The 24,851-nt window shown below is 42.5% G+C and overlaps 1 protein-coding gene across 2 annotated transcripts; it reads left to right on the forward strand.

The window, feature by feature from the left end:
* Window positions 1–24,851, forward strand: arhgap32a (Rho GTPase activating protein 32a). Of its 2 annotated transcripts, XM_040130097.1 has the most exons (23): window positions 1–84; window positions 2,691–2,903; window positions 7,346–7,459; window positions 8,385–8,490; window positions 9,783–9,874; window positions 10,167–10,251; window positions 13,078–13,164; window positions 13,276–13,413; window positions 13,598–13,690; window positions 14,420–14,542; window positions 14,735–14,812; window positions 15,338–15,419; window positions 15,538–15,687; window positions 16,655–16,757; window positions 17,620–17,764; window positions 18,156–18,238; window positions 18,702–18,809; window positions 18,963–19,108; window positions 19,216–19,429; window positions 19,974–20,119; window positions 20,324–20,398; window positions 20,514–21,176; window positions 21,357–24,851. In XM_040130097.1, the coding sequence occupies exons 2-23, from the start codon at window positions 2,821–2,823 to the stop codon at window positions 23,636–23,638; spliced, it is 5,196 nt and encodes a 1,731-aa protein (XP_039986031.1). In that variant the 5' UTR covers window positions 1–84; window positions 2,691–2,820; the 3' UTR covers window positions 23,639–24,851. The 2 variants fall into 2 exon arrangements, with proteins under 2 accessions (XP_039986031.1, XP_039986032.1); XM_040130098.1 differs by lacking the exon at window positions 14,735–14,812.

The following is a 24,851-nucleotide window of genomic DNA, read 5'->3' on the forward strand; positions in this document are numbered from 1 at the left end:
CTGACAACATGTTTCCTCGTCGAGAAGCTCAGCGGCGCGCAGCATAGAGGAGGCAGCGGACTGGAGCGACGCGCACGGTTACAGGTAGGCTGCGTGGCCGGGGACAGTCACTAACTGTCACGTACTGTACAGGACACAACCAGGCTACTGTTTCATCTGCTGCCACCGCAGTCACCGTGTGATCATAACGCCTGCTTGAAGCGTTTGGGGTTTTTTTAATCTTCCTTTTTTCCCCCCCAATTGGTCATTTTGGCAAAGGACTGTGCGCGTGTGTCTGTGTGCGTGCGTGCGTGCGTGTGCGTGCCTGCAGCTGACCGGTGATCTCGTCAGGCCCAACAGGTCAGAGTACAGAGGTAAACTTCTTCTCCAGTGGATCCCAGTGCAGTTCGCAGCTGCTTTAGAGGACTGGTAATGTGTGTGTGTGTGTATGTGTGTGTGTGTGTGTGTCGGATTGCATCACGGGTTATGAAAACACATCGGAGTTCATCTGTCGAGAGGATTTCGGGGATGTTTATCTAGGAATCACTGTAATGCTGCGGGTTTGCGCATAAATGATCAAGACCCGTGATCTAATGCAGTACGGTGCAACAGCCCTGCAACAAGTGCCACCTTTGGAAGACTTTCAAATGTCATATTTTTTAAAAGGTTTTGTATTTATAACGCCCATTTTGAGCAAATATAAGAACTGTTCATTAAACTCTAGGGTAATCTCTGAGGCTTTACATTGGATTGCATTATTTAGTGAATCCAGTACCGCAGATATAATAGGTACATGTTAGGTATTACATGTAGAGCGGAAACGATTAGTTGATTAATCATTGAAACAGCCGACAGAAAATTGATTGGCAACTGTTTTAGTAAACAATAACTCATTTAGGTATTTCCTTGAGCAAAAAATGCCCTTCTAGGTGTTGGAAGCTGTGTCGCAAAATCATAGGTATATGCGAGGTATTTCATGTTCATCAGAAACGATTAAACATTTAATTGTTAAACCTAAAAGTAAATCAACAACACTTTTGATAGTTGGTTAGGAGTATTCCACGTAAAAAAGCCAAACATTATCTAGTTTCAGCCATTAACTGTCAGGATTTGCTACTTTTCTTTGCCTTACATGATAATAAACTCAATATCTTTAGGTTTCGGACTATGGATCAGAAGAAATAAGGCCTTACCTTTGGCTTTGAGGAACTGTTTTTCCCTATATTCGACAATTTTATATAACAAAACCGTTAATCAATGAATCAGGAAAATAATCTACAGATAATTTGATTAGGAACAATGTCATTAGTTGCACCCCAGCAACATAATGTGAAGCCGTTACCCACAAATGAGCAAAACTTTTTTGTGTGTTGAGGGACCAAATAATAGCTACGTTAGCGATTTTATCTTGAGCTAAAACGATTAGTCGATCAGGCTAGACAGAAAAGTAATTGACTTCGAATGGGAAACTATTTTGACAATTGATTAATTGTTTCAGTCTTTTTTTAAAGCCAAAATTCCTTAAATTCGCTGGTTCAAACTTTGCAAATGTGAATATTTGCTGGTTTTCTTTGTCAAATGTGATAGAAAACTGAATATCTTTGGGTGTTGGACTGTTTGTGGAACAAAACAAGCAATTTAATGACATATACTTCAGGGCTTCAGAAAATTTTCGGGTGTTTTATAGACCACGAATGAAAATAATCATTAGCTGCAGCCCTGCGTTTTATTGTGAAGCCTGTAGCCACAGTGTGGAGTGTAGGGACAAAATAACAGGTACATGTTAGGTATTTTATGATGTAATGTAATCCCGCACCACAACACAATCACTGCCTCGAAAATGATTAGCACAGAGTTGTCCAACTCTGACATAGCTGAACATGACCTTGACAAAGGTAGTAATTGCTGCCGGGATGTTGTATTGGATTGCATTAGGTGACTTTAATCTAGTATCACTGTGCGGAAGTCTCTGTGACACTCAGTGTTGAGTTAGTGGGCCAGTGGCATAGTGGCATGGCTATATCCTCCAGTATTACTGTCATATTCCCAAAATATTTGTCCCAACAAATAAAATTTTCTCCTCTCTCTATATCATCCATTTTTTTTTTTTTTTTTTTTTAAAGGATGTACATTTGTGCTTTAAACAGAAAGGCCTGTACTTCACTGTAAGGCTTAGGTTGTCTTCCTTGGTGACAGATCAGCTTGTTGATTAAATATTTGGGTCTTTGTTGTCTACAACTTAATCGCCCTGCTGTTCACCCAGCTCTCTGCCCTTCATCTGGCATCTCTGTGACTCCGAAGTGTTGCAGGACGAAGATTGAGCTCTGACACAGACTCAGATGAAATAAAGTTAATCTCACTCTGGTAGATTTCAAGAAGATTATAGGATCATATGACCCCACCCACCCACACACACACACGCACGCACACACACACACACACACACACACACACACACACACACACACACACACACATCTCCTCCCTCGAGAAGTGAAGTGACTGAAAAAGCTCCAGTAGACTGATTTTATTTTTTTTTAAATGGTTGATTTAAAAAAAAAAAAAAAAAAATTTTTTTGCATTGTGGTTTGACGGCAGCAGCACACCGGGCATCTGAATCCTGCACCACCATCTCAGGCAGATTGAGTGATGATTTGTCAAAGCTTGCGGTCAAAGGTTCCTCTCAAGGTTTCATTTCCCTCCTTGTGTAGCCTCATCCTCAGTCTGGAGGAGCATCAAGTCACGATGGACGGGAGACATGTTACCATGGCAACCGCAGGCCTTTCTCCACTGCATCTCTCGCTTGCGTGTTGACTGCATTCCAGAGCTCAGAATGAGAGCATGAAACCAACTTTCCCCTCGCTGACAACATGGGCCTGTCACTTCTTCTTGGGGATCTGCAGCAGAATCAAGGCATGTCAAAGGTGCAGTTAAAGCTGCAATAATATATATTTTTATATTAACCATGGATCGCATGGCTATTTGTGGGACTCGTAGTGATGAACCCACAGAAATTTATCACCCGACTTTGCAGTTCGCCTCAGCTCTACAGCGCGCTTCGGTGTCTTCCAGCTCACTGTTTTGGGTTTCCGGCTTGCAACTTCACTGTTTTCGCTCAGTCTAACCGCTCCAATCTGTTTTGTTCCCAGCCACAGGAGGCCGAGAAACCCACTATACACTACCTGCCTAGCACCAAACAACAGTCAGACAGCGTTAGCAACTAGCTGGTGAACATTGTGGAGCATATAGCAGCTAAAGAGCCAGCTATTTCCCTCAGGAGTTGGTAGAGACCAAACAGAGAGCCAAAAGAACAGTGAATAATGGACTTACATTCATCATTTCAACAAAAAGCATGACTCCAAATGAATGTTGCTCTGTATCTGCCGGATGTGTAAATTTGCAACTGTTTTCCAACAAGTTTTGTGTTTACACCTTCTTTCAAAATCAGGTTTAAGTAATATTTTGACATATAGTAGCACAAAATGACTGATAGTCACCTGCAGGGAGTTGAAAAGCTAACGATGAACATTTTAGGTACAGAGATATCTTGTTTACCTTCTGGTTTGTACTTTAGGCACCAAATTCTCCTTCTGTTGAAAGTTAAAGAAATTCTTTATCTCTTACTCCGCATACTGGCATTTGCAGCTATGTTATTGAAGACGACAGCTCCATAAGCCAAAAGAGACAATGACAAAGCAGCATTATTTTTATTCTCCTCTTCTTTACACTTTTCTGCTGTACCTCCTCGTATTAGTTATGTTTCTATTATGAAAATGTGACTATGTTATGTCTGTCAGTTACAGTCCACTTTACACAATGTACCAAAAGTCTTTTTATGCAATTGCAATACCATAATCACCTTTAGAGGTCCATGAATGTTCTACAGTATCCATATATGAGCTATATTAGCATTTATGTGTGTCAGTTACACTTAAATGTGTTTGGGTGGAGTCCGTGTTGTCAAACCCTGATAAAGAAAAAATTGAAATGGCAGTTTTTATATTCCCTCTTCTTCTCCTCAGCCGTACTTCCTCCCTCCTCTCATGTGTGATAAAGTAGCTGTGACTCACTTAGACACATCTGCTGTGCGTTTGTAGCTACAAATATGTAGGCAGCCATTCTTCATGTCAACACACTTGCTGATACTGGTTTCATAAACAGTGTGTGCAAGATCGTGTAGGCTGCCCCATTTTTCTTGAAAGCGCCATGTAGGCCATCAGATACCGGAGCGACATCCTTCTGTGCTGCTCCAGTCTCCTGACATCAGAACAATGTCTCTGCCTTTAAGTGTGGCAGGTAGAAGTCGTCTTTCATCTTGCATCTGGAATAGTTTTGCTTTATACTTTAGATCATGTGACTGATAGAGAAGTAGTGGAAAGATGATTTCTACCGGATTTGCAGCAGCTGTGTGCAGTGTAGTTTCCAAGTCTTGTAACAGTGTCAGAGATTTTGTGGTGCTCGGTTTAACATTGTTTTATTTTTTCTTGCCAATAATGCTGCACAAAAGTGTCAGTATATGCCACCAATTTTAATCTGCCATGGACAATGTCATGTACAGAGTGAGATCACCACCTAAAACTCTGACTATTTGCATTCATGACAGTCTTTTAATAGCCCAAGCCATTTGGGGCCTTTTCAAAAATACTCTACTTTTCATGTACTGTGGTGTCCATAATACCGAGGGTTTCTTGCTGTGAGGCATTCACTTGTTCACATGTTCCTCTCTGTTGTCTTCAGTTCATCTCCCACAAGGGCTTTCAGATAGAAAACAAAGAGACCAAGACTCCTTTACCAGGCAGGCAGCTTTAAAACACACAGTTGGCCAGCCGTCTCTGCAATGTGAGGTACAACATGTTCCTACACTTGAAAAGACTCACTGTCTGATGTGGTACAATCAGCAAGGTCAGGCATTGTACCGTGTACCGTGCAACATTTTTTATCATGGACTGAATGCAGCCACTGGGAATATCTGTGCTCCGTTAGCACCACATAGCCAAAATGTTGTAAATGAATTAATGACTATCACCATATCTCGATGACCGTGCAGGACAACTATGCCTTTGTGTCGTCCTACGAGCACATTATTTTACCAGTACTCCTAATGCTCCCAGTTTCACATAATTTAGTGACACGCTCATTCAAAGGACTTTCTAAAGAAGTTTTTCCCAAGCGACCCCTATAAAACAGTATTATTGAAACCACAAATTAATTTGCTGTCTGTGTAATGCATTGGTTCTCCTCTGGCAAGGTTATCGTGTCTATATTGGAGCGGAGATACAGTATGAGATGTGGACAGATTGGAGTCCGATCTGGCCTGTATTCCTGTCTGCCTGCTCACATTCTGCTGAGTCAGGAGGCTTTGTGGAAGTCAGTCAACAGCAACTCAGTGAGGCTGCAGGCCAGAGGGGCTTGTGGGAACCTGCTGCTATAGATGTGGTTGGGGTTGATGAATCTACTCATTACTCCAAGCATTTCTATGTTGATTACCGAACCTGCATAGGGAAGAGGTAAAACTGCCCCTGTGTTCAGTGGAGGGATTTTTTTTTTTTAGTGCTGTAGCTGGACCTCTGAGGTGCGAGTAGGGCCCGTTTTTTTTGAGTCCACATGCCCTAAGGTCATTGTTTAATGCTAAGCACCCACTTAGCGTTTGGAAGCTGGTTATGGGAAGATTATAGAGGAACGTTATGAAGAGTCTAGTTTCACTTCATCAGGGCATTCCTTCTGTTTGTTTACAGTACATAAAGAGAGGAGTAGTAATTATGGAGTCTGGTAAAATGCAAGAGCGACAGGGGCTGTCCCAGTATCAGTCTTCTCATGGATCGAATATGGTCCATGAAGAAATATATTCATTAAAAAAAAAAGTAGCAAATATTACATTTATGCTTTTATATTTCTTGTTTAATGCTTTGGGCTGGTAAATAGCTCGATTTCAATGCCGTCTATTACATTTTTATTCCACAAAAAAACAAAGAGTTTACGAACCGGTTCCCCTGTGTAATACATCATGTGATGGAGTGCTACATGACCCCTGGTTTTTTGTGCGCCAGTTAGTTGGCAGCAATTTGATTGAACACAACATTATTTAGGAATATGCTCCAGGTGAGTAGGGTGGCACGGTGATCAAGATTTTGCATGTTTTCCCTGTGACTGTGTGGGTGTTCTCTTACATTCACAAAAGACGTGCAGGTTAGGTCGACTTGACGACTCTAAATTGCCCATAGGCGTGAATTTGAGCGTGAATGGCTGTACGTCTCTTTGTTTTAGCACTGTGACAGACTGGCAACCTGTCCAGGGTGCACTCTGCCTCTCGCCCAATGCGAGATGGGTTTTTTCCCAGGCCCCTAGATAAGGATAAGCATGTGTAGATAATGGATGAATGGGACACCATGTGAGCACCACATAACCTCAAATAAAATCTTACAACTATATTTTAACCAAGGGCCCCTCTAAATGAGAGTTCTAAAAGATTCAGTAATAACACACAGTCCACTTAGTTGATATGGTATTTAAGTGGTTCAAATTTGCAATTGATCAAATGGTGTAAATCAAGCTGAAACACCGTGAACCTGCGTTTTTGGGGCCTCGTTACCATGTATAGATCCAAATGCTTCTAAATTCAGCCAGAGTGCATAAATAGCTTTTTTTTCCTTTTTTTTTTTTTTTTTTTTTTTACATTTTTTTGCTTTTGTTGAAAGAGTAAGAAGATGACAGCATTGCCTTAAATCATTTGTGAGAAACCTGTGATGGATCAGTGGGTGCTAACTCACTGTGTGTTTGGTGAACAACATACTGTTTGAAACCTCAATGGGTTTTTGCCTTACATAATGGGGGTGGATTTAATTTCTGGGCGGACTATCCTTGAAACACTTCGTTCAAACTATCTCATTCATACCAACTGTGTTTTAGTGTCTGGGAAGAAAGTACCAAAAGAAATATATTCATGAGTGATAAAAGCAAAGATAACAACCCTAAACCTGCATATGTTATCCAGGGACATGCACTGAAGCTGCTGTGACAGTCTTGACATATCCTTGAGGAGGATATGGGTATGTTTTCCAGCTAAGAGCTGTCAGTTCTCTGATAAAAAGAAGCTGATATTCTCATGAACTCATCCTATGAATTTGCAGCCTGACATGCATTATCTCTGAAGCAGCCCCCCGGCACTGTAGCATGATGTCATCGCACATTACAGTCTGGGCTCTGTGGATTGTATCCTTGAGAGTCGCGCACGCTGCAGCCTCAAGTGGGTTAACGTCTGGCGGCTTCATTGCATCGGACTCTTCCTCCCATCTTGTACTCTTTTACCCACCCACCTTCCTTCCCTCGCTCTGTCTCCCTTTTCCCTCCCACTCACGTTTCTCTACAGCGGGCTGTTGCAGCAAGGCAGCATCATGGAGGCTGGATGTGTGGTTGCCGCGGTGATTGAAAATGCTGCTTCAGGACCCCAGGGAGAACCAGGAAGTAGTGACATCCTTGAGGGGTGAGTTACTCTCTTTTTCCTCGCTTCATGTCAGCTGATCTGAATTATGTAAAACCCTACAAACGCGCAACAAGAGAAATGTGTGTGAGTATTACGTGCCTGCATGGGTCCTTGACATTTGTGTTTGCATATGGATGAGATTCGGCATGAATAAGAGTAGGAGCAGTGTGATATTAAGCCTAAAGCATGACCCTGTTCTCAGAGTGAGACAGAGAGAAAAACTGTTGAAAGCTCCACCAGGTACAAAGCTCACTGCATTGCCTATGAATATTCATTATGGCTAGTTAATTAGTTGTGTCACAAATTACACTGTGTGTCCGCATTCTTGGCCTCACGTCCTGATGTCATCACGCTGAATCACTGTGACAAATCCAAGGCCTGTCTTCTCTCTTCTCTGTGTTGCTCATAAAAGTTGAGCTGAGTGGACCTCACCCTCTGCTCCTGAGTACATTGAGTCACATTTCAAGTGAAGGCTTAGTCAAGCGCTCCCTTGTGGGTGCATTGCCTTTATGACTCTCTGAACAGACAAGCTTTTTCTATCCTGAAGCACGTTTAAAAGACTCCACGGCTTTTTGTTGACCCCACAGAAGATGTAACCATTTTTCAGACTGATCTGTATCAAGGATGAATTTACTGCCTTTATTCCAATCTGGACCTGATTGGAACAGAAGATTATATGCTCGTGTTTTATTGATGACGTTACAGATTCAAACACCACGGTCCAAGTACAACATGTTTTCTGGGCCATGCTGGTGCAATGTCATGATTTGAGCCCAAGCCACATATTGTAAATTCCTCCCCCTCACTTGCTCCCTCTGGTGTATTTTTAAGAAAACTACAAGACTTTTTTGAAAACCTCACGCTACATGGACGTGGACATGTCATCGTTCTTTTATGCTGATTCCTGGCCTGTGTCTCTCTGCAGAGATGTGCTACCATCTACCGACCTGGACAAAGACGATGCCTTACCTCAAGCCACCAACAATAATTCTCTAGAAGAGAAACAGCCACAGGAGCCATCCACTGCCATGGTACACACCCACACACACAACTCTGACTCATCTCTTACACAAACACACACACACAAGAAAAAAAATACACAAACACATACCAACGGACATGTCACGCGTCCTCCAAGAGGCTGCATTGGTTGTGATTCACATGTCACACAACGCGATGTCACTAAGGTCATATGGCGGGCACATGAGAGTCATTAGTCACAGTGATAAAGGTGTGGACAGGAACAAATTTTGCATTTGAGGACGTCTCACCTGAGAACGAGGTGACATGTTTGATAACTGCTGAGGTAAAGGTGTTATGACAAAGTTGTCATAGACAAATGACGTCTTCTCCTCTGCCCCTCAGTTTACTACTGTTTACTCCAGTTTTATGAAAATGGCCTCCACAGCATGTCTTTCTTTACATCTTCATATTTCTGTGATTGAATTGACCTCCTGTTTTTAGAAAAAATATTTCTTGGATGAGTGACAAAACGTCTTCAGTCTTAAGTACAGTAGATTTCTATGCATATGTTCTTTTCTTTATAACCTTTTTTATTTAGATTTTGATATTATTCATCCTCCAGCACACAGGTCGCATGTCCACAAACGATCCACTGATACAAACATTACCAATATTAATAATATTAATAAAAGTACTTCATAGACAAACATATAGATCGAGACCAAGAACCACCTCAATGTTCACAGATGTATTTATATCAAATAATGACTTAACCTAACGTAGCGTAGCGTAACATAAGCAAAACATAACATTACCATTACATTGTTATAACATTAGATAGCATGACATGATACTTGCAGAAAATAACCTTACATAGTTTAAAATTACAAAGCATAGTACAACATTACATTAGAGTAACACAACATAACATTAGCATCAAAGATAATACCATAGTTTAGCATAGCATAACAACATTAAGATAATATCAGAAAGACATAACAGTAGTATAACATAACAAATTCGCATTGGGTAGAATCACATGAAAATATTATGGAAGCATATGGTACCAGGAAATAATATTAGCATTAAATAACATATCATATAATATAGCAAAGCATAGAAGCAAAGCATAACATTACATTGTAATAACATAACATTAGACTAGCATAACATAAGATGCATGACTGAAAATAATCTACAAAGCTGCAAAACTAACTAACAAATAAGTTTGTATCTTGCATTTTTTGCTGCAAAACCACTGTTTTATGGTGATCGACATTATTATTCTTGAGTGTAATCTCTTCTCCATCAGCCGCCCTCTGACTGACACTTACTGATGTTTGCTTTCTCTGTTTGGCAGGTGAGGAGTGATGATATTGCAGAGCATCCAGTCGAGCCCCTCCTGCGCTCCTGCGTCAGCACGGCTAGCATGAAGGTCAAGAACATGAAGAAGTAGGTGCTCCCCGTGACGGTGTTGCTGCTATTATAGGCTGTAAACCAGGGCTCTTATTCAGGCCAGTGAAATGAGGGCCTATAAAATGATGGGCGCGGCACAGACAGACGAGCTGGCCTGTTGCGTCTCTCACCCTGCTCTCACACATAGGCCTAATCTCTCCCTTCCTCTATCCCTCTTTTGCTCTCTTTCACTTTGCTTTTTCTCTCCATCACAGTGACACTGTGTTGAATACTGAAATACTGATGAGCTGCTGTTGTGCTTTGTGTGTTTTTTTTTTTTTTTTTTTAGGCTGACGTTCCCCAGGGGTCACTTCCCTAGGTTGGCAGAGTGTGCCCATTTCCACTATGAGACTGTTGACTTTGGCAATGTTCAGGTGAGCCCTGAAAATACTTAAACTGTGACCTCTGCTGCAGTATTATTTATCTAATATATATATATATATATATATATATATATATATATATATATATATGTATTTATTTAATTTATATATTATATATTTACTAGTCCCATTCATGTTGAAGCCATGATCCGAATCCGGCAAGGTGTTAATCCTCTATATTACAGTATATTGATGTCACAGTCATCAGAGCTCTGTAAACCTGGGATCCAGGCTTTTAGTTTGACTGGAGCACAGTCAGCCAGTGACTCAATGAGATACAGTTGTTTCCTGGATAGACAGCTGAGTCTATCTAGGAACCGAAGGAGATGACCGATTTGAAAGTAAAAACCTGTTGTGACAAAACAATAAGTGGTGTGCGAATATATGGTTACAGTTAAATGTAGGTAGAGGTAAATGGTAATGAGTGGCAGGGAGGTACTTACTGGTTGGCTCAGTCATGTGTGGAAGTGGCTGTTATCCGCCTGGTTAGCCTGAGTGCAGTTCACTTTGCTTGCCAGCAGAGTGCAGCAGTCATCTCTCTCACAGCCAGAAGCTGCCAATGGAGTTTTAACACAAAAGAGTGCGTGAGCAGTGCGTGCATGCCGAGGGGCTGAATCCCTACATGTAGCATAAATGGACTACAGTGTAGCTGTGAAATCCCAGGATGCCCCTCACTCTGTTGGGCATAAACGTCCTGCTGTGGTTGCACGTGACCCCTGTGTCTCCATCGTGAAGAGCGGAGGGAAGTGAAGCAGCACAACAGTTTCAGTGACCTTGAAAAACTCCACAGGGAGAAGAGAAGCCGAGCTGAGCCGGAAGAGAAATATCAGTCTGGGCAGAGACTGACTCTGAAAGCTGCACCCACTGCCAGCACATACATATGTAAACACACAGCAAGCACATACCACTGCGATTTATTTTTATTTTTCTACGTTATATTTGATTAAATTCTTGAATTAATCCTCTTATGGTATCTCCTATGATGCATTTGCCTGTCTCTACATTCACAGACTGTGGCGGCAGGGAGGGAGGGTTCCGATCAGGTCTCATGTATCCCACTCACTGAATAGCACAAGGACAGCACACTGCCTCTGTCTGCAGCCTGCCCGACTGATTCCTCTCCAGATTAGCTCCAGTCTTGCCTTGAGAGTGGAATGAATTACAAATTGTTTTGAAATGAAGACGGGTCGTCTATCTATCTCATGCAGCTTTGCCTCCGTATGATGGATGACCTTGTGCATCTGTGTGTGCCGGTTGAGCCCGTATACTTCCAACCCCCCTTTGTCACCGGAGAAAGGAGTGGAGAGAGGGAGAGCAAGACGGAGAGGGGGGGAGGGAGGCAGACTACAGGAGAGGGAGGAGGGGGAAGAGATCGAAAGAGGGAGGCAGGAAGGGGGAAAACACACAGTGGGAAGCATCCTCTTTTCATGTTTTGCGCTTTCAATAGAGCAGTAGGCGCGTGGTGATCCAAAGCCCTGTGAATGAGCATTTTACGTAAGGCGGCAGGGGATGGCGAGTAAGGGGCAGCATGTGCCCTCAGCCAAGATTTGGCTCGTTGGAGGAGCTTACTGAGGACTGCAGCTGCACGCAAAGAGAGAGCCACTTCCTCCAGTTGCGGATGGATATCTGAGATGCCTTAGTGGCAGGTAACGAGAACGTATGGATGATTACGCACTAATATTAGCTTATGTTGCCAGATGTTTATGAATAAATAACATAACGCAGGTATGTTTCCGTGCAAAGGGCTGGGGTCTGAGATGTCCTTGCATGTTTTAGATTAGGAGGACTGGAGGAAGTGATGCTCACGCATGCCTTCAGTGAAAACTAAGATTTTTGCTGTTTCATTTCATAATATTTAATTTTTATCAAGCTAGTTTTTTGTTTAATCATAAAATGATCTTGGTTTATCTATAATTCTCTGTATGATTATGCTTCCCGTCGTCCTTTTGGCCTTTTGACCCGCTTCAGTACTTCGTTTAGCTGTTTGGATTTATTATTTCCTACAAATCCTTGCAGGGAATAAAAGCTCTTCCATTACGACTCATTCAACAACAATTTCTCGTTCTGGGTTCTTTGTCAGCCTGGTTTGCTGTATTGCTGTTGAGCAGTAACTAGGTCGCTGTGCGTTGTGTAACAGTTTATGTGGATGAGTTTCAGTTATAAATAACCAGAACTTCCCTTGCCTTCCAGGTCTTTGAAGTGTGTTTTACAGTAATGTCCATCAACATATTCCCAGCCTCCTGCGAGGCTTTGATCTTCCTAGTTTTGGGGGCATGTAGAGTATTGGTGAGGAGCAGAAGACAAAATCTGTGCCAAATCTACACCGCCTCCAAGTGCTGATATCTTAGTAGGTTATGTATTATACATTTCATACTGCAGGGTTTATGGTGAAGTGAGAACATGAATCACTTCTATGTTGGCAGCAGAGGCAATACACTTCTTTCCCAAACAAACTTTATCATAGAGGCTGACATATTCAGCCAACATCTGTCAGAACTTCTAAAGGAGCTCATTTTTTAATTAAAAACTCCATTTATTGTATTTCTCAAAAAAATGTGCCCTCACGTCTTTTTTTTTTCAAGCATTTCTTTCCATGATTCTGTGTTGCTCGAGACTTTAAGGTCTCTATACTTTGCTGTTTAGTGTAAAAGTGGTTTTACTATTTCATGGGAAAGTGGGGTTGGACATGACGTTTTTCTTGTATACCAGCTCACATACAGAGAGGCTGTTGTAATATACGCATCCATTATTTAGAATATGGGCCCTCTCAATATTAGCTCTGCCTGTCTCTTTTTGCTGGTTCTTTTTGTCTCGCAGTTGGCCTTCACCGAGGGGCAGAGTGAAGGACCGAAGGCTGGTTTGGACTCCAAAGAGCTGGTCTTTCTGGTCCAGATCACTTGCCAGGTACCATTACTTGCTAGACTTGTGAAACAGAGTAGATTGTATGGTATCACAAACTGGTTAGTAATGTCTTTCTACTGCTGGACTGTAGTTTCTCATCTTTTTCTTTGTCAGGGTCGGAACTGGCTGGTGAAGAGATCCTATGAAGACTTCCGGGTGCTGGACAAACACCTGCACTTGTGTATCTATGACCGCCGTTACTCCCATCTCACGGAGCTGCCACGATACGACACGTTGAAGGACACTGTTGAGGTACCGCAGAGCTACAGTGGCTTTATCTGTAATCTGTAACACATACAGCTAACCACTTTATGTCACAGATTATAGACAAATTAGGATTTATCTGGTAATCAAATTATCTTGTTCTCTTTGATGTTGCATGGAAAATGACACTTGATTTGTTAGACTTTTATAAATTTATAAAGTGTCCCTTCAGTCAGTAACGAAGATGTTGGCCACCTACCTGTCCCGCTTCTCTGCCATCGCTGACAACAAAATCAACTGTGGTCCAGTATTAACGTGGATGGAGGTATCAGTTCTTCTTATCAGTTGTTTACTCATATTTGCCATTGATTCTGCACTCTACAGAATAGGCCATATTGTTTAATATTCACTTTTCAATATATAAGTATATTTTTCTTTACTTTTTCAAGTAAAAAAAGGGAAAAATACTAATTCAATTAATAAAAATTCAGGTGGAAGAAAACAGTACAATAAGAAACTTTATCTTTTTTGTTTTTTGTTGCATCCTGTCTGTATCAGTTTTTGTAATAATATAACTATATATAAGTATAATACTAACTTTATTTACATAGCACCTTTCAAAATAAAGTTACAGCGTTCTTTACAATAAAAACAAAGAATGAAAGTCACAGTTAAAATCAAATCTAAAGCTGACAGGTAACCAGCGAAGGGTATCAATGATAGGTGTGATGTGGTCGCCTCTCTTAGAACGCGTTAAAAGCCTTGCAGCAGCGTTCTGTATTATATAGTTGTCGTCTTTGGATGTTTTGACCTGCTGAATAATGTGCGTTGAAATAGTCAAGTCTGAAGGGAGATTAAAGACCTTTTCTACTTCTGCATTTGAAAGAAATGATAAAGGAAATAGTAAAGGATACATGGGTGGTACCTCTCCCTGCTTCCAGTCTTTGAGCAAAGCTAGGCAAACCTATGTCTAACTATGAGGAAGGCTTTTCCTCAAATATCAGGCTATTGTTTAAGTAACCTTTTTTTTTTTTCCTCTTTTTTTTTTTTTAAGATCGACAACAAGGGGAACCATCTGCTGGTGTCCGAAGAAGCCTCAATCAATGTCCCCGCCATCGCTGCTGCCCACGTCACCAAACGCTACACAGCCCAGGCCACAGACGAGCTGACCTTTGAAGTAACTTCTGAGATATATCACTTATTATGCATCAGTCACTTTACCGTCAGCTCGCAGCTCTTTAATCTTTGAGCATTTTTTTTTTGTCACTGCATGTTTTGCCTATGCATATTTCTGATTCCGTCATAGTTCCTTTTTACTGAGCTCAGCTGTGATTAGACTATTCTCGTCATCACACTCTCTGTGATCCAGGTGGGGGACATTGTGTCAGTGATAGACATGCCTCCTAAAGAAGACACCGGCTGGTGGAGAGGGAAACATGGTTTTCAGGTAAAACATCTGCTGTGTTTCACCTCATTCACACTGTGGTCATATCAGGTAGACCGCAAGCTTGGCTTTCATCATATCTAATAGAAAAAAATAGTGAACTACTTGTCTCCTCCTCCAGTGATGATAAAGTAGAGATAAGTAAAATTTTTCCTCATCTAAATTACGTTTTGGAGTCCAGCAAATTCATACTGAGAGATAATGACTTACTGACTGCTTGGCTTCCTTTTTGTTCCTGTTGAAATTGTGTGAGTTGAACCCCATATTTTTAAAATCCCCTTAGCAAAAAGAAGCTAGTTTGTCACTGCGGTTGAGCGTCACCCAAGGATGCTCGGCACAATAAGAATGTAAGCTTGTAATTTTCAGCCCGAGGCAGCTTGCACCCTCATGCTTACTGACCCATTTTTGCACCTTCGCCCTACAACAGCGTGCTACGCCACTGAACAGTGGTCCTTTAAACTTACAAGTGTGTCGCCATCTCTGCCTCTCCTCTTTACTCCACTCACCCTCTCCTCTCTCTGCTTACAGGTTGGTTTCTTCCCCTGCGATTGTGTTGAGCTGATAAATGACAAGATTCCCCCCAGTGTTCAAAGTTCAGTGCCGAAGCCAGGTACTTTGCAGTGTGTGTGTTTCCTGCTGTTGATCACTAATTTAATACTTGCTCCCAGGATATGAGTAGGATTGATTTCAATTGGCTGTTATGCGTGTGTGTGTGCTATCTTAATCAGTGTGTAAGAAGCATGGGAAGCTGGTAACATTCCTGAGGTCCTTTATGAAGTCTCGACCGCCGCCGCAGAAGCTGCGGCAGCGCGGTATCCTCAGGGAGCGAGTGTTTGGCTGTGACCTGGGGGAACATCTCCACAACTCAGGACATGAGGGTACATTATTCCTACAATGGTTTCTTTTTTTAATTTTCTTCCCCCTTTTCCAATGTGTAATTCTTACCTGCTGGCAGTTTAATGTTTCACATTTTCGAATTGTAAATACCCCAAGAAGGGATTACCCAGTGAATCTACTGCCCGTATAGTGGATTTGTGATACACTACGGTGATACTTGATGTGAAATGAGTCAGTGGCGTGAATGACTCTTTTACTTTTGCCAGCAGGGTTTGATTCTGCATAAATTTCTTGTAGATTAGCCAAAAGTTGTTTCTTTAGTAGTTTTTTTAAAAAAACGTGTTGAAAGGCCTGTGGCGCAATAAGGAGGTTTACGTCATGTCATGTCAGTTAATGCATGAGTAGTGGATTAAAGTTACATGTGTACTATTGTAAAACATGATGTAGACAAGTGTTTCTCTCCCCTTTTGGCTTGTGACCCCTTACAATGAAGTAATGCCTATTTGTGACCCCTCCCCACGTGAACAGTTCAACCAAAGAGCGATTTTTGCTTGAAGAGGTAAAATTATAGTATATTTATATTTCACATGAAAAAAGAAAGGATTAGTATTATTATTTTTTGTTGTATTATGTTGTAGAGGAGAAATGTGTTTTCTTTCTTTCTCTGATAATCGTCATGTGAACCGTCAGATTTACCCAATCCTTAGACCAAAACTGACAATGCCTTAGTCTGTCTTTTAATACTTTTTGACTCCCCTGCCCGGTTTGTGGCATTTGTGACACTTATCTCAAAAAGATAGGTCACAAATATATATATAGCAAATGTTACTCAAACAGTGAGTAAATGGTGCAACTGTTGGGTACTATTTAACCTGCGGATTAAGACACATTTGGTGCACTAGTGATCCTAAATGAATGAAAATGAGTTGCTCATACGGCACTTTATTTGTGCTTTATAGAGAGTTATTATTTCAGACTCCCCTCATGACTGTCTCCTGTGTCCGATAGTCCCACAGGTTGTTAAGAGCTGTGCTGAATTCATAGAAAGGCATGGAGTTGTGGATGGAATCTACAGACTGTCTGGGATCTCCTCCAACATCCAGAAACTGAGGTTTGTGTCTGTTTAACTGATGATATTCATTTGGAATACAACCTAAAATAATGCCCCAGTTCCAGCAGCACCTGACTCGTAGCGATCCTCAGGACTAAGCACTGAACCTGCGGGGACGTGGGCTTTTTCAGTCGCAGCTTCATCCCTCTGGAACTCTCTAGACCCGAGACCCCCTGTCTCCTGTAAAGCATCTTTAAATACACTGAAAAGTGCTACATAAAACTGATTTTTTTATAATTACTAATATGCTTTATACAGAATGATTTGTTATATAACACGAGTCTGATGAGGGTAGGGCTGCGTTTCTATAGCAGGGGACTTGGTTCTGACTCAACTCTGATAAGTTTTGGGTTTCTATTTAGTTTTGAAAAGTTAACATGATACAATAGCAAGCATTGATCAGAAAGCAGTTATTAGAATAGACTGTAAGAGTCCACTATCAACATGATGGACACTGTTGATGGTGTTGTTTTTTGGCTGCTTCTTCTGAAATTCACCGAATACAATTTATTCCAAGTTGTGTAACTTCTAATGCCTGTATTGATCTTTTTTATCTTTGCCAGGAGGCATCTCATTGTTTTAGGAAATGATAAATATCTGGTGACATGTTGATGTTTCTCACAACACTTCGCTGAAGAATGTCGCTGTTTTTTAAATGGGGAGGAATATTATTAGAGATGGCAAAGAGAAGGAAGAAGATAGCAGATCAAAATAAATCATTATTTCGCAAAACAAATTACCAAGTCAAAAGTGGATTATAGTGTTAAAAAATCCTCCCTGTTTTTGTGTTTTCGTACTGACAGATGGGCGGTAGGATGACTGCCACGCTGTTCTATATCTTCTTTTTTCTGTCTCTGTCTAGGCACGAGTTTGACTCCGAACAGATCCCAGACCTGAGCAGAGACGTCTTCAGACAGGATATTCACTCAGTGGGCTCCCTCTGCAAGCTGTACTTCAGAGAGCTGCCCAACCCTCTGCTCACCTATCAGCTCTACGACAGATTCTCAGTAAGGACCAGAGCAGCGAAACTGGGGCACAGACTTATGATGGGGTTAAATATGGGAATTGGAACTGGCATAGTGATTAAGCACTGTGAAGAGAAAAACCTGCAGGGGACAAATTTCTGGTTATTTAGTGATATTAAAAAAAAAAAAAAAAAAAACCCCAGAAGAAATCATTTAAAATTTCAGCTCATTTTTAAGTGCTACTCAAAATGCATTACACTTTCTAGGAACAGCCGGGGATGTGCATGCTAATACCAAACAGCAGATTAAGCGAGCCAAAACACTAGATGCTGTGAATATATGAGGGAAAAAGAGGGCGGCTATGTTAAGGCAACTCCCTCGGCTGTGATTATCAGCCTCTCAGCAATGTGCGCTTTATCCCCTGTCTTCACAGGAGGCTGTGTCTGCAGCCACAGACGAGGAGAGGCTGGTCAAAATCCACAATGTCATCCAGCAGCTGCCTCCTCCTCATTACAGGTCAGGTATAAGGCTCACTGCTGCATCCTGGTGGCCTGAATTGGAAATGTTTGATTTCTAGAAAAGGGAGTGCTGCGTCAAAACTGCCGCTTCTGCTATGCTGATTCGATTCTTGTGAAGATAACGTGCCACCAAAACCTTTTCTTTTACTTACATCTCAACCACGCAGAAAATCCCTCTCTGATATGTGACTCAGCTCTAGATAAGTCTTCAAAAATGTCATTCTGAGTACAGCACAACATTTATGCAAAGTGACACTGATCCACTCTCTTACTGGATGCAGTGAACTCATCAGTTATGACTCCATCTGCTTGTAATACACTGGTAATCTAGTAGTGTTAGATGACCTCTATGACCCTCTCCTATGACCCAGGAATGAACTTTTTTACCATCTAAAAGGGAAATATTTTGAAATTGACGGGTGGAATTTATATTAAATATTTGCCTATTTCTTTATCTACAGGACTCTGGAGTTCCTCATGAGACATCTTTCCCACCTGGCCACCTTCAGCTCAATCACTAGCATGCACACTAAAAACCTGGCTATTGTCTGGGCGCCTAACCTCCTCAGGTGACTACGACTATCTACACCGACGTCTGGTTGCGTGCAGAGCACTTTTAGCACTGCTGCTTCACTCTAGCCTTTCTGTGACAGTGAACTGGGGCAGGTCTCAGTGGTCCAGAGCTGTGAAATAGGTTGTGGTGTACTGTAAATGTGTTTCAGGTCCAGACAGATTGAGTCGGCCTGTTTTAGTGGCACAGCGGCTTTCATGGAGGTGCGCATCCAGTCGGTGGTGGTGGAGTTCATCCTCAACAACACCGAGGCACTCTTCAGCCCGAAACTCAATGCCATCATAAGAGAAAGCACCGGTAGGTCGCCTTTATTTATCTCAATAAAGGAAGAAATAGAAAATAGAAACAAAATGGAGGAGATCATATGCATCTCTAATGAATTTATTCGAACACTTTGACTACAGGTAACAACACTTTATCCAGACCTAAGTCCCTGCTGGTCTGCTCCCCGTCCACAAAGTTACTGTCTCTGGAGGAGGCCCAGGCTCGTACTCAGGCGCAGCTGGGCTCTCCGGCTACCACCCCCTGCTTCAGCCACAGTGACTACATCGAGGTTGGGGAGGGACCCGGAGCTCTGCTTGGCAAGTTCCACACAGTCATCGAGCTCCCGATGGAGAGGTAGGTTTGTCGACCGCCTCAGCAGTCCTACATATGTGTTCCTGTATGAAATCCTCTGCGTCTTGAGTATCACTCTACATGCCATCATTTCTTATTTGAGCTGTTCAATCATAATGCTTTGGTAGTGTGAGCAATATTAATAGTAGATTGACAGAAAATGTGTAGAAAACAATTTGGATAGTTGATTAATCATTCATGTCATCGATGAATCAAAAATCCCAAACATTTGCTGGTTACAGCTTCTAAAATGTGTCCAATGTTAGGATTTGATACTTTTCTGTGTATTGTATCCTTCAAAATTGAATGTCTTTGATTCAAGGCTGTTAGTCGGGCAAAAAAAGTTACACGATTTGAACATGTCACCTTAGAAAGTGTAACTGGCATTTTTCACTATTTGCTGATTTCTTGTAGACCAAATGATTAATCAGATTAGAAAATAATAGAAATAATCATTAGTTGAAGCCCTAACGTTTTATTTTTGTCATTTTTATTTATTTCTGCTTGTATGAAGTTTTGAAAATGATTTGTTCCTGTGTTGTTGCAGCAAGCGGCCTCCTGCTAAGTCTAAGAAGTCTCCTGTGGGGAACTGGCTCTCCTTTTTCCACCTGGGCAAGTCCCATTCTGTGTCTAAACGTAAACTGAAGCGACACCCCAGTGAGCCTAACGAGATAAAGAGCATTGCACTGCCAGGTCAGATCACTGCTGCTGTTACACAGCCAAAAGGCATAAGGGTTCTGTACCTGTACTTTTCAAAGCTTCATTTTCTGTACTTTTTAATAAATTTGAACTCCTCAATTCCTTCTCTTAATCTTGACGACTGTATGTGTCGAAATGTTCTTTTAGAGCTGATGATTCATTTTTATGGAGAAAAATAATTTGCTTAAACATTTGTAGGTGGAAGAGGGGATAGCGGCACATTGCGCTCTACCAAAAGTGAAGAATCTCTCACCTCTTTGCACAATGTGGAAGGTAATAATTCATTCAAATCGTGCACTGCCATTGGCTCCTAGTGGTTTATATTATCTGTATATTGGTGACTACTGAAGACTCGGTCTAAATGTACATTTGTTTTTTCCCATACCAGGGGAACCTCCAAGTTATCGCCCCCTCAGACCTCGTTCGACTAGTGAGGCCATTTCTGCCTTCAGTAGAGATGACCTACGCAACTACGCAATCAGTAGTAAAGACGACAACAAAAACCACATACTAAATGATAGTGCCCGCACCACTGCATGTATTTCACCTCCACACCAGGAGGACGATCTCGATCTCTGTCCACCGGCTGTAGGCATCTCTACTTTGGACTTTGACCCCATGTCTTTTCAGTGCAGCCCACCCTCAGCAACCCCTGGACCGCAACACAACAGGGATGGAAATAAATGGAGGAAGAGCGCGGGCTGTTCTAGTGAGTCAGAGCCAATTTCCTCACCAAACAACAACATTAGCTGCTCTCAGTCTCCAGATATTAGCCCTGTTCTCGGGAAAGGTGGGAAAAAGGTTACCACCAAGCCGCTCTCTCCTAAACTCAGGAAGAAAACATTTAAGACGCAAGCAGATGTTCAGATTGCATTCACCTCTCTGCCACCTTTGCCCTCATCTTCTCCCCCGCTCGAGAAGTGTGAAGCTCCAGTGGCAGATGGGAAAGAACCAAGAGCATCCTACCAACAATGCAGCCCAATCAGCACAGCGAGCCAGGCATCAGCCCTGACCGACCTCAGTCAATCTGCACAGAACCTGCCTGATCCAGGTCAGTACCACTCCTCTTTAACATCATACATAACATTTGCTGTATATAGTTAGTATCTATTTAAATAATAATGCATTCTGTAGTTTCTTATGAAAGCTTTTGTGTCTTGTCCCATCATGTCTTACCATAGCTTTGTTTGTCCTGTCATACTGTAGCGTTGTTTGTCTTATCCCTCCCCAGGAACAGATAGACTTATGAGTTCAGTGTCTGTTCTCCCTCCTCACCCTCCCTTGACGAGTGCTGCACGCAAGTTGGCTTTGGCTCTGGCCGAATCTGCCCAGAAGGCCAGCAGTGGCTCCCAAAGAAGGAACAACAACACATCGCACCCTCTCCAGAGACAGGAAGCTTCTCATGCCCAGGACAGACCACCCCGGCCCTCTGTTCTCGATCTCAAAGTGTACCCCCAGGAGTACTGCAGCCCTCATGTCTCCTGTTCTGTTTCCCAGTGGCAAACATCAGCGCACGACCCCGTGGAGAGCCTCTGCTGCCCTCACCCCGTTCATCTCCCACCTGCACATCTCTGCTCTGAGCTTTCGCAGGTCACTGACGGGCAGGAAGGCATGTGCAATTTCACGCCTAATGTCAGTCCACTTGGGTCAGGGAGCAGTACAGCGAGGAGGGACGGCAAAGGGGAAAGAGAGCTTAGAGATGTCACACAAGCAGAGCCCACCTATCAGAGTGTTGGCGTTTCGACACCCACTCAGCCTGTCTGCTCGGCTCAGAGCCCGTCAACTTCTCCTGTATATGTGAACACCGACTCTATCAATGTATTTAATTTCCGTGCTGTGCTGGCTGAGACCTCCATGCCTGCCTCCGTTACGGAGGTCCTTCCACGGCCATTACAGCCCTCCTCAACCCATAAGTACAGCCCAGAGGAGGACAGACCTCTGGGCATGGTTGAGGATGTCTACAGTAATCATCATCATCATCGTCATCATCATCATCATCATCATCGGCCAATTCAAGCAGGAAGAATGCCTGCACCTCACTGCCCTCGGCCCGACGCTCTACCACATCTTCTTTCGGGGCCAAAAAGCGTGTACAGGCAGTCCTCTGAAAGCCGCTACAGCACTTTAGGTTTAAGGCACCCTTTGTCACCTCAGTACAGACGTTACCATGGAGATGAGCACCTTATCAGTGGCTGCCACAGGCAACAAGGTCAATGGCAGAGTTCAGAAGATAGAGGAGTTGGGCATCCTGCCATCCGGAGGGCTCGCTCCTTCCATGCCCCTCAGATTAGTCACTATGAGCGTGCAGAGACAGAAGTCCTGCCTCCTGACACCATGTTTTACATTGAGCAGACGACGAACCAAGAAGTGCCCTATCAGAGGCTGATTCAGACCGGCATCCACCCTGTTCAGCCGCAGTTTGAGAACACAAGTGCTGACTACCGTTACAGCACCTACTCAGATACGAACCCAATAGATGGTTCCCGCTATTACGCGGAGCCTTGCCGGCAAAGCGGCATCCGACACAGTCAGTCTTATACCATGCGTAACACGAGGGGAAGCGCACAATCAGATTACTACAACTACTCCCCACATCGTGTCCCCCCTGTCAACAGGGAGCTTTACATAAAAAGCAGGGACACTGTTGTTTATGAGGCTAGAGATTCAGAAGTTTTTGAAAGAGTCATATATCAACCAGTCAAGCAGGAGAGTAAATCCAGATGTAAAAACACATGTCCAGCTGTGTCTCCTTACGAGAGTCCTGTCTCGCCGACTGACACAAAAAGCCGAGACATAATGCACACGAGGAGCAAGTCAGATCCTGGAAATGCCTGCCTTCTGTCCACCGACAGGACAAAAAGCCAAAATGTTGCTATTGCTACATCCCCAACTTTCCCGAGGTCTCAACAGGCAGACCCTGATGGCACCAGGCAGCTGTGTGGTCACCGGTCAGGCGCAGAGGTAGTACCATCCAGGCGAATTCATATCAAAGAGAGCTCCTCACAGCAGCCACCGCTTCGCAAAGTCCCCTCGCTCCCAGAAAGGGGCTGTCCTAACTTCAAGAACATCGAGCACAAAGACAGAACCCATACACAAAGTCATGACAAGGATCGATTAATGATGACCAATGCTGTCAACAGCTACTCTGGTATCGGGAAACCCAGCATCCTCAGGAGGCCCGGGCGGTCGCAGAGCACCAGAGAAAATCGTCACTACTATCATTACCACGCCAAATCCCCTCTAGATGCTGAACATCTGGGGTCCTTTTCCACTCAGCTCAACAGAAGGACTCAGAGCACTAAAGTCAGGCCCACACAATATGACCACATGGAGGGGTATTACGCAGCTCCCAAACTTAAACCCACAAGATCCGGTAAAGCCCTGGCCGGATATTTGCCTGGCCAGGGCTGCATGTCTCCCCGTGGGCACAGACTGCTGTCCACGGCTCTGGGTCCCGAGGCTTTTTGTAATGCTGCACTGAGATCAGAGGCCGGGGTCTACGAGGGATTCTGACCGCTGGTCTTATCTGATTCTACATCGGGGCCAAAGGAGAACAGCACTTTATCCTCTGCCAGACCAACAGACTGTTGCGTTGAAATTGTGTTTTAACCTTCAGGAGCTGCTAAAAAAAAGTGTGAAGTGAGGCTGCTGCTGGGGATTCATACTGTTGCCATCATTGGTAGTTTCATATTTTGCAATGGCTTTTGAAGACGCTCAAAGGGAACAAATGAATCGTATGCAGATATGGTCTTACATTTTCGAGATTTGAAAATAACAGTAAGAGATGTGTGAGAAAATGATGGCTTATATATTTTATTTAATGTCTAAACAACAAGAGATGACAAGCTAAAGTAACAGGTTTTATTAATATGATTTTAAAGTACATATAGGAATGTGTATAAAATAACATTCATTTTAAATGTATTATATTTGTATAAATAACACACAGCTAACATGTTGCCAATGTACTGTACATTTTGTTTTCTATTCTAGTCTGCTCAGACTTCAACAAGCACTTTTGAGGATAACTGTGGATGAAACACATTGTCTTAATGTGGTGTACATGAAGCCTATTGATATACAGTATATATTTTTTTCTGTAAGAAATGGCTTGCTCTGAATCATCGATAAATACTAAATTAGCACTTTTGGGGGTGTGTGTTGGGGGGGTAAAATGGATGATAACCTCATGGTTTCTAACTTTTCACATTTTTCTTTCGCACATTGTATAATGCAATCTTAACATAACATTGAGTGCTATGATTTCAAGATCAAAGGTACCATGGTAAAATATGTTAGACATAAATGCAAATCAGCTCATTCAGTTAGGTTAAAAAGTGTATTTTGTATGGCAATGTGGTTTTGTCACAAAAATGAACTTTTCTTTCCTCTTTTAAGGGAACTTTTAACAATGTGGTGTTTTACATGAACTATGATGTTGTTTTATTCATTAAAGTTGCTATTTCAAATCCAAACACGTAGATGAGGATATTCTATTAAGACATATTAAATGCGTTATTTTAGTGAGAGTCATAAAAAAATAAAGATATATTATCAATGATTATAGTTTGCTGAACTCTTGTGTCATGGGTATATTTTAAAGGAGACAATTTGAGATGTACATGTTAGAGAAGTAGCTCCCAACCATTTGCCATCTCACCCTTTGAAAGTGCAGGCGGGCAATACCACAACAATTAGCTTTTGATCCAGTACCAAGTAACATCAT

The sequence above is a fragment of the Xiphias gladius genome, chromosome 7, assembly GCF_016859285.1.
Source record: "Xiphias gladius isolate SHS-SW01 ecotype Sanya breed wild chromosome 7, ASM1685928v1, whole genome shotgun sequence".
Classification (NCBI taxonomy): Eukaryota; Metazoa; Chordata; class Actinopteri; order Istiophoriformes; family Xiphiidae; genus Xiphias; species Xiphias gladius.